Source organism: Sander vitreus, chromosome 7, assembly GCF_031162955.1.
Source record: "Sander vitreus isolate 19-12246 chromosome 7, sanVit1, whole genome shotgun sequence".
Classification (NCBI taxonomy): Eukaryota; Metazoa; Chordata; class Actinopteri; order Perciformes; family Percidae; genus Sander; species Sander vitreus.
Window position 1 is genome coordinate 2,629,175 of NC_135861.1, and position 17,739 is coordinate 2,646,913.

At 41.1% G+C, this 17,739-nt stretch overlaps 1 protein-coding gene across 1 annotated transcript; it reads right to left on the reverse strand.

The window, feature by feature from the left end:
* Positions 1 to 51: 51 nt before the first annotated feature.
* renbp (renin binding protein) lies at positions 52 to 17,284 on the reverse strand. The gene is made up of 11 exons (XM_078254202.1): positions 17,120 to 17,284; positions 14,945 to 15,050; positions 14,690 to 14,765; positions 13,894 to 13,969; positions 9,523 to 9,695; positions 5,956 to 6,183; positions 5,171 to 5,252; positions 3,450 to 3,625; positions 2,342 to 2,473; positions 2,036 to 2,123; positions 52 to 446 (listed from the first exon to the last, which is right to left on the reverse strand). Exons 1-11 carry the CDS (start codon positions 17,274 to 17,276, stop codon positions 370 to 372), a joined length of 1,371 nt encoding a protein of 456 aa, XP_078110328.1. The 5' UTR covers positions 17,277 to 17,284; the 3' UTR covers positions 52 to 369.
* Positions 17,285 to 17,739: the final 455 nt, after the last annotated feature.

Below are 17,739 nucleotides of genomic sequence, written 5' to 3' on the forward strand. Positions count from 1 at the left end.
GGATATGTCCTCAGCCACTTATAGGCAGAATAACGTGATGTCAGGCAGGTGCAAAGTAAGAAAAACCATGATTTATTTTGATCAAGAAAGTTATAGTCCTTTAATGTCAATATAAAGCCACTGGTGGCCAGAAGCTATATAAAGAAGACTACTGTTTTATGCAGTAATATTTCTGTAATATAGCTTCACAACAAATGTTATAAGCTGCTCAGTGACTGGATGTCTGTGATGAGATAAACAAATAACTTTACAGCGGATGTATATTTGAAAATTAGTGCAATTTGCTTTACAACCTGATTCTTGTAGCTTGATTTAGTGTACAGACAAATCAGATTCAATCCCATCAATACAACATTCATGGCAGAATGCTCAGTCCTTTGTGTTGGCCAGCAGATCATCCAGGATACGCTCACACATGTACAGGCAGCGAGGCACGTGGAAAAACCCTAAAGAAGAGAAACACACAAATATCTTACTAACCCGGCAAAGCAGGAAACAGCTCCGGGGCCTCAAGGGTTGCATTCGAAATGCCATGCTAACGTACAATTTAGTAGCTAAAACAGTATATGAGTCCGATACCTAAGTATGAAACCAATAGTACGCGAATTGCATACTATTTCTGGTTAAATATTACAGTATGAATACTGGAAACTACGCTGGCATACATATCTTACAATTCAATGCGGTAGTAACGACAACATTCATAGTAGACGAACGGACAGAAACCAAGGGAGCTCTGTAATGTCAATAATGCTCTAATTTCCATTTCAACATATTTAAACGACTGTTGGTCTAGTTATTCGCCTCTTTCAGTAATTTAAGCGCAATCTGGCGATGCCGCTAGAGCGGAGGTTGGCAGGGATTACCATGGTTACGCGTCTTCAACGAAAAGAAGGCTCTCAGAAAGTGATGTTGAAAATTACAGCTTAGTGAGTCTGAAGAGATACACACTACTGTCTATTTACACAAAAGTACTGTGTGTTGAACAATAGCTTACATATAATACTTACTTAGTTGAGTAGTAGTACAGAGTATGTGATTTCGGACCAAGGGCGACATGTTCACTGTGTGGCTGTTGCATACTGTATGCATCACTAAAGCACAGTATAAAGTGAAATGATAAGCGTTTGTTTCTAGCTGTTGGGGAGTAGTACTGCATGTATGAAAACAATGTTTAAAGCCTTTAGTGCCTCCAGAGGGAGCTGTGTGAAGTCTGATAAATGGTCTCAAGTGATGTCATGGTGCATTCAGGTGCACCTCGTTAAAAACGATACGTTTTTGTAGAGTACCCTTCTGCCATCTAGTGTTTCTTCTTGACACTAAGAAGAAACTGACTGGTAACGTAAGTTATTGGTATTACATTTAAATGACAAGGGATCACTTGAGGCAATATATCAGACCCCCCCCCCCCAGTGGAGTTCCCCTTAAGAGTCTTGGCTTCACTCAGAGCTCCAACCTCCAACTACGAGAACATCACCTGTTCCCTGTTTGCTTATTATTAAGATGTAGGCTACTTTGATGAATGAAAGGTAGGCTAATATAGCCTAATAATATCTGCACCTTTGTTTCATTTTCACATTTAGACTCGTCTTGCTTCCTACCTGTTTGTGTACTTCCCAGTTCTCCTGTCACTGTGTGTTTATCTTTCACGCCGCACACCGTTACGGACTAGTCGATTTCATTGTCAAAGTAGGGGGTGTATGGAAAAACCCAAGTGTTTTGGGCCAGCCCAGTGTCAATTGAAAAATCTGTGGGCCGCTGATCTAGCCCTACCACTTTTATGGGCCGGTTCATGGGCCGGACAAAAAGAAATTAAAATAAATAAATAAAAAGTGTTGGTGGTCGGCCCAAAAAGCACATCGGCCCACTGGGAAAGTGCCCGGTATGCCAGATGGCCAGTCCGCACTTGCCTGTTCCTCGCTGTATTGGTGCCCATCTGTTGTCTTTGTTGTCTGTCTTCCACTTGCATTACATTTGATAGGTTTTTCTGTTGCTTTAGCATTCAGTTAATTCTCCATCGCAATAATGTTCTTACCTTTAAAGGGGCCTCCTTTAAAATCCAGAGTCACTTTCCCTTCTTGTGTCAAATAGCCAAACCACTCGCCGTTCTTAGCATCAGGAAACTGTAAAAACACACACACACACACACACTCTATTAGGGCTAACTCGTATGAAATATATTTTACATTTCTACAGTACGTATATAAAAAAAATCTGTATATTCACCATACATTTAACACACTTCAGAAGTTCCATCCACATAAAGTATATGTGATCTTTTAATGTGTATTTCCTAAAATGTTGAATATCTTAAAATAAGTAATGGGAAATGTAACCTCACATGGTTAAAGGTGTAGTCATACACTTGAGAGAATGTCTCCAGCAGCTCTGGCTTCTTGGTCTGACTGTAGGCCATCAGAAAGGCGATGAGCGCCTCACAGTGGGGCCACCACAGCTTCATACTCCACTCCAGCTGCTCCAACACACACGCAGGATCACACAGGATGCATTTTATATGAATTTTAAGATATGAAGGTAATTACATCAGCCATGCAGCAGGGGGAGGTGTGGGTAAACAAGTTATAGTTCTGAAGTGCAAGGCTGTGAAACAAAGGTCATTTTTTTAACGCAAGGGCTGCAAGTTATTGCATTTATTGAACAGTAAAACAGTTAAACACATCAACAGTGTAAACACCTTCAACTGCGACATTTCCCTTTAACACTTTTACCGGTTGAACTTTTTGAATTCCTCGTTCAGAACACAAAAAAAAAAAGAGTTTTGTGTAAAATGTAATAACCGGTTTTCTCGATTACATTGTTTTTGTGATTGTTAGGAGCCAAAAATTGCCCCATTGAACGCTAACCAGGAGCGCAAAATTAGTATAATAAATGAGGACTGTAGCGACAACGAGTAACTGTCAGTTTGTCAGCGACACAAAGATATTTGGGATTTTTTCTATTTTTATACTTTCATTTTGGCTTTTAATTCTGGTGAGTAGGCCAAGTTTTGCATTTCTGTAGCCTATTGTCTGTTTACACTTGCCATCTGAGGAAAATGTGTCAATGTCAACATACAACAGCATCCACTGTCCGACAAAATAAAAAGCTCGATGGTTCTCTCCACAAGACTAGAAGTTATTTGCATGTACTGTCGATGTGACCTGAGTTACCACCTGAGTACGCTGAGGCCCTTGTGTACGTACATTTGCAAACGTAGCGTTATCAGCACGCTGTGATACTTCAGCTTACGTCGTATTTACCAAACCTGCAGTTCATCGGGTAATCAGCGCCTTTCTCCGCCCACTATACCGTCAATTGCGCTGTAGCAAAGCGTTAAGTACTGGTGCTATGATACGGCTGAGTGCAGACTGCGATATTCCCACTGCTGATGCTATGACTGTTTGAAATGATTCTGATGCCAATATGTGTGAATAAATAAATACATTCACCTGTGTGGGGCAGTGACCATCCACATCCAGGAAGTAGAAGAGGCCTCCGTGCTCTTTATCCCAGCCCTTCTGATACGGCAGCTCCACAAACTTGTTGATGGCCGTCTGCCGGAGCTCTGCGTCCCCCTGCTCCGCACTGACCTGGAGCAGGAACCAGCCGGCCTCCAGGGCGTGGCCTGAGTCAGGCCGGGTCAGCACGAAGGGAAGGACCAAAAGGAAAATGGAAAAATGAAAAAACAAAAGACGAGGAAAAGAGCTCAACCCCAAGCCTCCCCCACACACTCACTGTGCTCAGGCCCATAACAGTAACGGTCTAATCGTCCATTTCAAAAAGAAATAAAAGCTGTTTCTTTGTTTAACTAACATAGCTAAATCCTTAAGGCGTATGACTGGTAATTGTTGACAGTGGCGGTTCTACATTGAATTACACTCAGGGCGAGACCCCCCTCGAGCAGAATTGTGTTCATTGTCTTTTGGCAATGTTGGAGGTGGAGACTGTTCACCTTAAAAAGTGTTTCCTGTTGTAATTGCAATAGTTCAATAACTGGATTCTCTTAAGTGTGCTTTTCAAATGTTCTAATGAAGGATTTGTGCATTTGAGAAATGTTCTCTTCACTTGTGTTATAATAATAAAAAAAGAAAAATTATATATATATAAAAAATGTGCCAAGAATATATACCATCAGATATATAAAACATCTAACAAGAGCAGAGAGCAACAATAATATAAAATATTAAGAATATACAAATAAAACATAGAATAGTCTAAATAGCACTAATCCTTCAGCACACAAATGTGAAAACACACTAAAGAGAATCTAATTATTACACTATAGCACTAAGAACAGAAAACACAAACAAACTAAAACCTGACCTTTCTGGCCTTCCTTGATGCAAAATCATCAATGATGTTATCGTATGAAATCTGCTCCCCTACTGAGAGATTGATATTGATGACGGAAAGGCCAGTGAGCCGTTCCTGGGACATGGTTGACCTCAGGTACGACTTGATCAACTTTAGGTTTTGAAAAGCTCCTCTCTGCTTGATCCACAGTGACTGGCAGAGGACGTGCAATCCTCAGTCCAAAAGTTGGGGTAGATCTCCGATAGCTCCTTATCATGCATAAAAGTGATGAGCTCAAGGAGGCTCGTGGTTCAATTGTTAGACACGTTCATAACAACAGAAATGATAAGGGGGGGTACAGTTAGAAAATATATTTTATGATAAAGAGGCGTTGTTTACTTCATAGGCTCTGTATTTAAGTTACTATATTATCTGGGTCACATGTTGTATTGTATTGTTTAAAAAAGTAACAGATTAAAACTTTTTTTTATTTGACTGAAAGAGACAATTATATTGTTAATCACAATTATTTCTGAGACAATTGTAAAGCAAAATTTGGAATTGTTACAACTCTAGCTGCGTTTGCCATCATCTGGCTGACTGATAGATTAGTTAGTCAACTTTTAAACGAATCAGGACTCAGCGTACATGGGGCGCACGCTCTTACTGGGTGAGCTACAGGTCGCCCCAATAAAGTTTGATTTGTTATATATTATATATTGGATTGTTGGTCTCAGCTTCGTGCCGTTTCTCATCACTTCTAAAGCGGACTCTTTTTCTTGTCCTTGAATCTGTTCATGTTGTTTCAGTTCATCAGAGTGGATGGATGCTGTGGATGAACTGTCACCGGCTGGAACATCACGAGTCAAGTGTTTACCTGGGTTCTGCAGTCGGCCCTGGCAACCCGGCAGCTCCGCTCCCTCCGGTGACACATTCTCTAAAATAGCTGTGCCGTCTCTCTGTACCAAGTCACAAGAGAAGAAAAAAGGAAATCTTGTAATCAAATTCAAACAGGACACCCAGGTAGCGCCGCTAATTTTCGGCCCATTTCTGGCGCGATGCTGTGACGCGAAAGGTGAAAAGAAATGCGGATCGCTGTTTTCAAGAGCCCAAGAGGACGTCCTCAAATGTCTTGTTTTTGTCCACAACTCAAAGATATTCAGTTTACTGTCACAGAGGAGAGAAGAAACTACAACATATTTCACATTTAAAAAGATGAAAATGACTCAAACCGATTCATCGATTAACAAAATAGTTGGTGATTAATTTATTAGTTTACAAATAATTATTCTTGCAGCTGTACTGAATATCTTTCAGTTTGTGGACAAAGCAAGACATATAAGCACGTCATCTGCTGTGTTTGAAACTGTTCCCTATCACGGAAACCGTGCACTATACTATATAGTGTGTTCGCCATTTTGTAATGGTGTTCGAATTCTCCGCGGTTAATTTTAATTCACTATATAGTCCACTATAAAATACCCACAATGCCCTGCTAATGTGAGTGTACATATAATGTAGCCTACATTTTACTCCAGTATACCACAATGCAACACAGTCTTTTCCCCCCCGAGGAGAAGAAAAATCAGAAGCACCCGCGACAATGGAAAAGGAGCAGCCCTGTTTTAGGCACAATGCATCAGTCATGATTTGTGTCCATACCTGGATGTGTTGTAGAATCTGTTCCACGCACCAGCTGGCCAGCTCTCTGTACTTGTGAACGACCTCCTGACCTCGGCCGTCAGTCAGCTGTTGCACCAGACACAGTAGCATCATGGGAACGGCCATGCTGTTGGTGGGAACGTCTCCGGGAAGCTGGGGCCTGCCCAGGCCTGACGAGTCCTCCTTCACCCAGTAGATCAACTGCTTCATCATCTGCTCAGCCTCCAGCTAGCGACACAACAGAGCAGAGGCCGGCCAGTCAGAGTGATGGTGTAAGAATGTGTGGGCGGTTATCGAAGGATCCAACACGTTCAGGTATGTTTTACAAAGAAAAGAAACCTTCCATATTACTCTTCCACATGTAAGTTGAATGAACTGTGTGAACTGTGTATGTAGTAGTAGATAACTTTATTGTCCCCGTGGGGCAGAGGGGTTTGCGGCACAGTCGCAAGGCACTTCATGACAGGACATCAGACATATGATACAAACAAATAGTCCCTACATCAGACATCGACAGACATAACATGAAGAACATACATCACACACTACAGTACACTATACACCCTTGGGTATGTCCACATAGTCTCTCATTGCCAGCTCTATCTCCACAGTGCTGTGGAGTAAGGTCTGGCTACACCACAGACACATTCTGGGATAGGAGAAGAAAAAAAACGCTCTGGGTTATTTGCATTTCTATAGTCTCGCATTGCCAGACCTTCCTCCACAGCGCTGCGGAGGAGGGTCTGGCTAGTCCACACAGCATTCTTAGATGGGGGAAAAATGTGCTCTGGTTTATTGGAATTTCTTTAAATCGTCTTGGGTGGCGCTAAGCGCCGGACGGAGCAACGGTGCCTCTGCAAAATAGCCTAGGGAAGGAACTCGTTTGTGTACGTTCAAAAGTAGTTTTATTCGTGCAACAGAAAACTCAGATTGGACAGATAGTCTAGCTAGCTGTCTGGATTTACCCTGCAGAGATCTGAGGAGCAGTTAACCATAGTCCTCAGAAATCCACCGGAGGTTAGAACGCCAACACAAAGAAAGAGGAAGGTGACGGACATCTGGCCGAAATTAGGGATATCCAGCGGAATTTCCGGCGGCACCGGAGAAATCCCGGAAATGAAACGTCGTTGATATAGACTAGCATTTCTTTAAACCAATCACAATCGTCTTGGGCGGCGCTAAGCTCCGGACGCATGAAGTTAACTGTTGACACAATACAGTAACGTGAGCTATTTAAATCAGCTGATACATGGTTAAACCTCATTAGATCTTACCAGTGTATCTCCGTGTGTACTTTGTCCACAGCAAGCCCACCAATCGCTCCCAAAAAATCCCAGTTAGAGAGGAAACGCCATAAACATATTCTTTGTATATCTTTACAATCATTCCCTGAAAGAACCAAGCAAGTTTCTGTAAAACCTGTCATCCTCAGCGTGTAACTTGATTGTTTGAGAACAGCTACACACAGAGAATGGAAGGCGAAGGACCTCCGTCGTGTAATGTACTTCCGTTGATCCAGACTAATGTCCACAATAACACATAAAATGTTAGCCCTAACTCCCTAATAAGACATTTAAAGTAAGTATTTTTTAAAACAATGCAAGGAGAAAAGTTAGGACATTTCACCAAAACTTTGAGGACCCGGGATATTCATACCATATTTCATATACCAATTTCTATCCTATGTATACCAGTGGTTCTCAAACCTTTTACACCGCATACCACTCCAGAAAATATTAGACTCTCTAAAGGCGCTGACACACCAACCTGATTATCGGCCGTCGGACAGTCTGGCGAGGTCGGTGACTCGAGTCTGTTCGGTGCGTTCTGTGCCGTCGTCAGTCAGAGGAGCCGTCGGCCTTCATTTGGGCCAATTTGACACGTTGAATCGAAAGGCGGGCAGTCGGACTCAATGACCAATCTGATTGGTGGAGTGCTAGCCCTTGACTAGCGAATCAGTGCACTTGTGTTAAAACACTTACTGGAAATGGCGAGCGGGATGAGCGTGACGAACGCCTCTCAAAATCTGACGAAAATCTTTCAAACCGACCTTTGTCGATCTGAAATGAAGACAGATTCAGCAACTGCACGGCCTATTTCTCTCTTCAAATGTTTTCAGAAACACGTTTCGGTGAACTATCTTTGTAAAATATGAGATCGTATTCCGAACGAGCCGCCATTATTGTAGGCTTTGAAATTCGGGAGAAGCCAGACCCACGTGACGCGTTCGTCATTTCTGGTTTAAATTTTTTGGGCGACAATACAAATTAGCGCTGCCTGCTGTTATGGAGACGTATTACGTCTCGCGCACGCGCAGAACTAAATATCAAAATCAAAATATTCTCCTCCTCATCCACACTTCTCTTACTAATAGTTCCCGTTTCGAGTCACCGTTGCAGAGTTTTAGTCATTTAGATAGATGGATAGACAGACTTTATTAATCCCAAATTGGGAAATGATTCTGTTACAAGCAGCAAGTTACTTGGACATACACACATACTCATTCACACACATACAGAAAAAATAAGAAATCGACTAGAAATAATAAGATAAAAAAAAGATACCAAAGATAACAAATGCCAGAACATCTACATTTACATCTGCTTACTATCTTGCCATCATATAGTGTAACTAATTATAGATGTACGTGCACTCCGTTCATTAACGTAACTATGTAACGTTAGCAAGCTGATATCGAAACAAAACATATTACACGTAAGGAAAGACTTATTCTAAATGACTTTTAACTGATCATAGTTTAAGTATTTTTATTCGGCCCCATCTTGTACCCAGCGCAGCGCAAAGCCCGACACAAGTGTTTTTGCTAGTTTAGTTTAGTTTTGCTAGGGTCAATTTCCCATCCAGCGCCCACGTCGTTTAAATAGCAAATGCCCCTGCGCCCATCTGCTATCTTGAGGCAGCGGGAAGTGATCGCGCCATTGACCAACAAAAACCTGGTCTAAAGTCAATAGCGCCGCATTTCATTGTTATTTTAACAGCGCATTAGTAAAATGGACGCACACACTATACTTGTTACACACACAGGGACGCGCAGCAGCACACAAACATGCAAAAGATTAAAAATAAAAATCTTACGGTGCAAATCCGCCATCATAACAGCAATGCTCCAAGGTCCAAACGCGCCTGGCTTTTAAAGGGAATGGGAGATGACCTCTGATTGGTTGATTGCATGTTACGCCCAAAACACACCTATGAATTAATGAAGACACTAAGTACAACCCTTTTGAACCATGCGCCCGGCACACAAACCCTTTTTTCCACCGTTAAAACTATAAAGTGGATTCGTACACGTCCTAAACGTACCTGCGCCAGGTGCTTCAAGCCGTGCGCTTAGGTCGTTAAAATAGGGCCCGAAATGTTGTAGCATTTCTACAGTATTAGGTTTTGAAATTAATTTATTCCATCCGCGTACCACTAGAGGGAGCTTGCGTACCCCTTTGCTGAATCTCTCTCTCTCTCTCTCTCCTTTCAAGTCTAAGCTGTCCTATACAACTAAATACCTAAAATGCCCAAAATATAATAATAGTTTACATAATGCTTTCGTACCTGCATGTCCTTGTCATCAAGGACCCTGCCCAGTTCATCCATGGCCATGATGTAGAAACACTCGCTGAATATAGTCCTCTGGATTTTGACAGCTTTACCAGCTCGTGTTAGGCAGAAGGCACACTTCCACTGGCTGCTGGAGACACGGGCAAACTTTCTCAGGAACGCTCCTCCTAAGATGCAGAATAGAACAATAGAACATTATCCTATAATTAGACACATAAATATGAGCTATGTATCCCTTATTTAGACATGAATACATTACATTGCTGGCTTCATCTACCTGTTAAAGTATAGATGTCATTTAGACACACGTAGGCGTAACATGTAACTGTTCGTTTTATGGCTGAAAAATAACGATTCTTTTCACAGTCAATCTGTCGATTATTTTCTCGATTAACCGATAGTTGTTTGGGTCTACACAAGATGTCAGAAAAATGTTGTGATGACGTCCTTAAATGTCTCGTTTTTTCCACAACTCAAAGATATTCAGTTTACGGTCACAGAGGAGAGAAGAAACTAGAACATATTCACAATTAGGAAGCTGCAATCAGATTTCTTTTTACTTTTTTCCATTTAAAAAATGACAAATCAATAAATCCATTATCAAAATAATTTCCGATTAATGAAATAGTTGACAACTAATCGAAATATCTTTGCAGCTCTAGTTCTTTATGGCTTCATATAGACATGATGGGAAATGTAAAAGCCACAATGCTGGCTCCTTTTTTTGCTGCTAGAGAACAATGGTTAGTTTAAATAGTAACGGTATGAAGGAAGAACAGTGTTTTTTTTTTGTCCATTCAACCAGGTGATCGACCACTGCGCCCATTAAGTTCATGTTGTATGACCTACAATTTTGTATATGCATTTATATTTGTTTTTGTGATAATATGATACTTTAGAGCAGGGGAAGACTTAATAAGCATTGTGCTTCTGCCTGCTCCTTCTCAAACTCATCCTTTTTGTGTTCTATACAGTGCATACGGAAAGTATTCACAGTGCTTACATTCACAGCATTATGTTACAGCCTTATTCCAAAATGGATTTAATTACTTATTTTCCAATCAAAAATCTATACACAATACCCCATAATGACAATATGACAAAGAAATAAAGAACAAAAATATAATATGTACATAAGTATTCACAGCCCTTACTCAATATTTTGTTGTTGTGGCACCTTTGGCAGCAATTACAGCCTCAAGTCTTTTGGAATATGAAGCCACAAGCTTGGCACACCTATCTTTGGCCAGTTTCGCCCATTCCTCTTTACAGAATGTCTCGAGCTCCATCAGGTTGGATGGGGAGCGTCGGTGCACAGCCATTTTCAGATCCCTCCAGAGATGTTCAATGGGATTCAAGTCTGGGCTCGGGCTGGGCCACGCTAGGACATTTACAGAGTTGTCCTGAAGCCACTCCTTATATATCTTAGATATCTTGGCTGTATGCTTAGGGTCGTTGTCCTGTTGAAAGATGAACCGTCGCCCCAGTCTGAGGTCAAGAGCGCTCTGGAGCAGGTTTTCTTCCAGGATGTCTCTGTACAATGCTGCATTCATCTTTCCCTCAATCCTGACTAGTCTCCCAGTTCCTGCCGCTGAAAAACATCCCCACAGCATGATGCTGCCACCACCATGCTTCACTGTAGGGATGGTATTGGCCAGGTGATGAGCGGTGCCTGGTGTCCTCCAAACATAACGCTTGGCATTCATGCCAAAAAGTTCAATCTTTGTCTCATCAGACCAGAGAATTCTGTTTCTCATGGTCTGAGAGTCTTTCAGGTGCCTTTTGGCAAACTCCAGGCGAGCTGCCATGTGCCTTTTACTAAGGAGTGGCTTCTGTCTGGCCACTCTACCATACAGGCCTGATTGGTGGAGTGCTGGAAGGTTCTCCTCTCTTCACAGAGGAGCCCTGGAGCTCTGTCAGAGTGACCATCGGGTTATTGGTCACCTCCCTAACTAAAGCCCTTCTCCCCCAATCACTCAGTTTAGAGGGATGGCCAGCTCTAGGAAGAGTCCTGGTGGTTCCAAACTTCTTCCATTTACGGATGATGGAGGCCACTGTGCTCATTGGGACCTTTAAAGCAGCAGAAATGTTCCTGTACCCTTCCCCAGATCTGTGCCTTGAGACAATCCTGCCGACTTCATGCTTGTTTTGTGGTCTGACATGTACTGTTGGCCCTTATATAGACAGGTGTGGGCCTTTCCAAATCATGTCCAATCAACTGAATTTACCACAGGTGGACTCCAATTAAGCTGTAGAAACATCTCAAGGATGATCAGTGGAAACAGAATGCACCTGAGCTCAATTTTGAGCTTGATGAATACTTATGTACAAGTGATTTCTTCGTTTTTTTAATTTTTAATACATTTGCAAAAAGTTGTCATTATGGGGAATTATGTGTAGAATTTTGAGGAAAAAAATTAATTTAATCCATTTTGGAATAAGGCTATAACATAACAAAACGTTGAAAAAGTGAAGCGCTGTGAATACTTTCCGTATGCACTGTATATATTTGTGTTTTACGTTATTATTATTTTTTCTCTTTTGAAGTAGGTTGATTATTCAAGAGAAATCAATAAATAAATGGGAAATTGCACAGTTCACAGTGTTTTCACTGTTGATTTGTTTAACTGTTTCACGTTTTTTTAAAGGGGTGGTTCAGAATTTTGGACATAGGACCTCATTTCCAAGTTAGCCAGTGTGTTATTTATCAGTGGAGACAGTTCAACACTTTTCATCCAGTCCTTCCAGTTGCAGCTGGTGCTAGGCTAGTGCAAGTCAACAGTATCTGCTAGCCTGCCATTAAAAGCAGTCTTACACACTCCACAGTACACCCGAGGCAAATAAATTATAACGCCAGACTATCGATGTAAATGTCTGTTGATAGAATAATGTTAGGAATAAAACTACCCTTGCATCGCATTACAATAGTTATACTTTGTTCCCTGTAGTTGGTAGCATAGGCTACAGCAGCGGCGGAGTGATTTTGGGTTCGGCCAACGTAGCAGTTAAAACGTGATCGGAATGGAAGGGGCTAGAAAGTAATATTCAGTTGGTTGTCATATACAATTTCACCGCTAGATGGGAGAAATTCTTACAAAATGTTTAATAATAAAATAAGTTTAATAAATGCAACAAATGCAAGAGCGAATGAGTAATCTTGACCAAAATTATTGCGATTATTTTTTTCTCCATAATCAAGCAGTCCTAGTTTTAACCTCAAAGAACCCGTGACTCTTTGTGGGCACATCCTACTGTTACTGTACCGTAAAACCGTATCAAACCTTCCTAACTAGAGTTACAAAGAAATGGTGCTCAAGCTAAAAGCATGGCTGTTTTTCTTAGTTCTTATAAAGATAACATTTTGCTGATCCAAGGTTTCCCTCCTAAGAGTGACTAACTTACTGTACATGTTGTGCACTTTACCAAGCCTTGGTGATGATTAAACATAAAAGCGCAGAGCAAACACTATCATGACCGTCATTAATCACCTAAGTCTACAAAAGAAAGAACACCGCGCTGCACCATCTGTTGCAAAGATTCCCCTGTGGATGTGTAACAAAATTTGAGGTCACATCGAACAAATGTTAACATTAACAACAGCTGAACATCCAGACTTTTATCGTGAAAATATACAAATATATAAATCTGAATCAACTGCAAAGAACTGATTTGCAATCTGTCTAAAAATGTTTGCAAGGGATGGATTATGATGACTGGCAATTTGTCAAAAAGATGAGATAATACATTTGACAACAAAAAGTATCTTCTGAGAAAAATAGATGAAGTTTAACATGGAACATGGGAATCGATATGCTGACGCTAAATGTCAATATTTTAAGTGATAAAATAAGGCGCAATATATAGATTTCCCTGCTGCCAGCGTTGCTACTCCATGGCTCCTCGAGGTGGCGCTCAACACACGAACAAGGGATGCTTGAACATAAGTTAACAAGCCGAAGAGGATTTCAACGGGAGCTGAGGAAAATAACAGATGTCCCAGCCACGTTTAAGTCCAAAGTCTGGACTAGACGGTGACAATTTTTCGGGACTCCCGAAGGTCACGGTTGTGAAATTGACAACCGTATCGCTGGAGTCCCGCTGTACAGGAGTCAATTTCACTGTTGGTAATGTGATAGGGACGGAATAGAGCATAGGAATCAACGGGAGCGGGCAGGAGTGGGATGGAGCCGGAGATTAAATAAAAAAATTACGCTGATGTTGTGAACCTATGAACTATTATTATTAGTCCATCAGTGACGCAGCCGAGGAGAGAACCGGAAACCTGCTCTCTCGACACTTCAGTGGTGCTAACACTAACAGGTTAGCTGAATCTGAATCTAAAGCTTTACATTCACACACACTTACCAGCTTTGGCTGCTTCGAGGATTTCAGGCTTGCGGAAGCGATCCATGGTTCGGTACAGGCGACAATACATCCACACCTGTGAAAATAAATGAGCCAAAATATTCATCTGATGACCACATTTCATTACAATGGATTACTTGTTTTACACTGCCAGCATAATTCCTAGGGGAGTCACGATTCTCCAAATCCACGGTTCAATTTGACTTTCGATTTTTAAGGTCACAATTTATCGATATAACTTTTTCTTTTTACAGTGATAGCAATGCCACAATAAGAGCCACTAGATAGCAGAAAGGTACTTTACAACAACTGTTTAAGTTTCTCAAAATTACAGAAATAGTATTGAATGCACCATTAGCTTAACAAGGTGTACATGAACGCACTATGTAGTCCCGTTGGAGCACACATTCTTTACCTTCATTGTTTGTTTCCGTTACTCACTCACAGGGAAGGCAAAATGACTTCAGTAAAAGCAGGAGGATTTTACAGTGTGTTGTTTCTCCATCATCTCTAACTCCGGCAGTGGCCCTGCTGTCTGGAAAAGAGCAGCTGCAGGCTACCGCGAAGCTAACGTTACCCTGTGTCTGCAAGCTACACAGTGTCTGTTTCTTTTCTAAGGGACGTTTTTTTCCCTTCAGACGTGCGCAAGTAGACGAGGGTGGAGAGAGAGAAAAAAATATTGGGGGAATCGCCAATCCTACTTCTGATTTCGATAGTCGAAAATCGAAAGCTCATTTCGATTAATTTTGGAATTTAAATCGAAATGGTGACACCCCTAATAATGACAGAAACTTACCTGTCTACCCTGCAGCCAGACATACTTCAGCTCATCATAAACCTTCCCATCCCGGCCAATACAAGTAAAGAAGCCTCTGAAACACAAAGCAGAGCTTCACTTTCAGCAAAGAGGCAATCATGCAAATCATGCACACTACAAACAGCTGTACACAACTGCTTGGCATGCAAGTTGGTGGTATTCCTCAAAAGCCATGAACTGGCAATTTTTTCAAAAAGGCATTTCAAAAGGCATGTAAAAGTGTAACTACAGTACCCATGTACAGTGTCATGAGAGTATTTGAGCCAGAAGTCCACTGCGCTGTCCAGTTCTTTACGAATCCGCTCTCGATACTCCTCCAGCTTCACCACTGACATCGTTCCTTTCAAAACCAACATGGAAATCAGTTTCAGGTAAAAAAGTATGATGTATACTTATTTATGCCTTACTTACAATAATACTTAACAGGAATCTTGGTAAATTATTTACAACAAAAGTGCTCTGGTTAATAAATAATAAATGCAAAAGGAATGGGTTCACACAGCTCACCGTCATCCTCAGCTGAAAATTTTGGTAAAACAATATCGTAAGGTAACGACATTTAGAGAGCGCAGACCTCCGCCAAGGCCATGCCCTATCTCAATGTTTTCCAACCTTTTTAGTCTGAGGTACCCCCACAGCCCTGTCAGATGAACTTGGGTACCCCTTCATCAATTCTCATGTATATTCTTACTGTATAGCACTATTTATTATTTAAAAGTGGATATTTTAAAATTTTCACATGTATTTCATAGGTTGGTTTGGTCAGCAATCCTATACTTCGAGCCTTCTAGGCTACTACTACTTGGAGTGAAGCTAAATGTTTAAACCATTACTTTTAGCTAACTATTTCAATTGTTAGCTTACTATTTCATGTTTCAGCTATTTTAACCAGTTCTCCATCACTTTTAGCTAATGATTTGAACTGCTTAGTCATTACTTTTAGCTAGTAATTTCTACCATTCATTCATTACTTTTAGCAAACATTCTTTGCTTGCTTGCTAACTAGTTTTCATAAACTCTTACATAACTGTAGTGTTCAGCTGTTACAGTTGGCTTAATGAATGGACTTTCTTTTAATCAAACTTTCAATTTTTTTTTTCTCAAATTTGTTGAGCTACTCTACAGTCTTTTCACGTACCCCCTGGAAACAGTAAAAGTACCCCCTGGGGTAGAAGTACCCCTGGTTGGGAATCACTGCCCTATCTCACAATGTTAATTAGAGTGACAAACAATCTGTGTATCCAGTATCCACTCCAAAATGTAATGGGCTTTTCCTTGGCGCATGCTACACCCTTCCATGGAAGTTTCATGGAAATCGGCTCGTAGTTTTGTGCATATGTGAGGCAACATTCATTTGTTCATTCAAAAGGCTTTTGTTGTTATTTGCATGTTGCATTTAAATTCTTAGATCTTTGGCTTGTTTTTTTCACACAATAAAATGAGCTACTACTGCTGTTGTTTTGTAGCTTTACCTACGACTATTATAAAAGACTCACAGTAATTTAAACGGGTGAATAATACCATTTTCACCCTGTACAGTTGTAATGAATGGGTAACTGAATTATTGAGACGAAAACCGTTTTTGGTACCAGGCTGTAGACATGTTTAATTCTGCTATAAAGTTGGGCATCTTAACATGGGAGTCTATGGGGAATGATTCCCTTTTGGAGCCAGCCTTAACCCTTGTGTTGTCCTTCCGCGTTTTTGTCTCTTCAGCGGGTTTTTTCTCCAATGTTTTTGTAGCATTTTTCAACGCTTTTTTTCCACTTCCACCAATATACACCAACAACAACTTATTACCACTAGTTTTTCACTCATTTTTGGAATTTATGGTCAATACACCTCATGGTGCCTATATGAATTTATCTAACTTTGGAGTTAAAAAAGCAGAAAGTATGAATCATTTTGACTAATATTTAAGATCAAAAGGAAAATATGTTCATGGATAATCACAGACTGTCAAAGTGAAGTCAGAATAATTCTATAAAATTAAACACCAAACATTGTATAAAAGTAGTATGCTAAACTGCTCCTTAATTTTACTTGTGAAGAGCATTTCATGGAACAAATGGTCAAATTTGACCCGAAGACAAGAGGAGGGCTCGAGGAGAGAATTTTTGGCACTTCCGCGTCGGCTTCATCTTTTTTGGCACGTGATGTTGCTTCTTGGGCTAAACGCACAAACCACACATGTGTTATGTTGGCAGCTTTCGCCGTCAAAAGCCCATATTTTGGTTTTGAAAACTAGGATCCGCCCAAGACTTGTTGTTCCTTAGTCTCGTTACAAAAAGCGATAGAGTGGAAAAGAAGACTGCGGAGTCTTCATGCTGCAGCAGTCTCTCACGACTCCTGCATGTTTAGTGGTTCCGTACAGACCGGGCAAAAGCATGCAGGTAAAACTGCTCTTACCTTCGGGTCCAAATACAGACGGTGTAGAAAGAGAGTCCGAGTCCTGGTCCTGGTCCTGCAGCAGCGGTCTCTGCATCTCTGTCATATGACCGGTGCTGATACAGCGGCTCTGGAGAAGGAAGCAGAAGGCGGACCACAGCGGAGTTGAATTAGACATTCATGGTTTAACCCTTAGACTGTTTACAACTTCATCACGTGCTCTTACTCAAGTAATCACTGCTATCAAAAGGCTGGAATTTGCAGACATGGCATAGACTACTTTATTTGTTTTTAAGATCCTGTAGGAATCAGGATAGAGGGGAACATAATGTGTAACATGGGAAATAAAAGAGCACAGAAACATCTCTCTCTCTGTCTCTCTCTCTCTCTCTCTATCTGTCTCTCTGTCTCTCTCTCTCTCTTTCTCTCTCTCTCTCTCTCTCTCTCTCTCTTTCTCTCTCTCTCTCTCTCTCTCTCTCTCTCTCTCTCTCTCTCTCTCTCTCTCTCTCTCTCTCTCTCTCTCTCTCTATCTGTCTCTCTCTCTGTGTCTCTCTCTTTCTCTCTCTCTTTCTCTGTCTGTCTCTCTCTCTCTCTTTCTCTGTCTGTCTCTCTCTCTCTCTCTCTCTCTCTATCTCTCTCTC

Bases quoted from the DNA above. Each gene is read 5' to 3' on its own strand.
- renbp (XM_078254202.1), bottom strand. From the start codon at position 17,276: ATGTCTAATTCAACTCCGCTGTGGTCCGCCTTCTGCTTCCTTCTCCAG. The intron at 15,051-17,119 runs GTAAGAGCAGTT...TGGTTTTGAAAG, and splicing joins GTCTGTATTTGGACCCGAAG to GAACGATGTCAGTGGTGAAG. The intron at 14,766-14,944 runs GTACTGTAGTTA...TTTGTGTTTCAG, and splicing joins TCTCATGACACTGTACATGG to AGGCTTCTTTACTTGTATTG.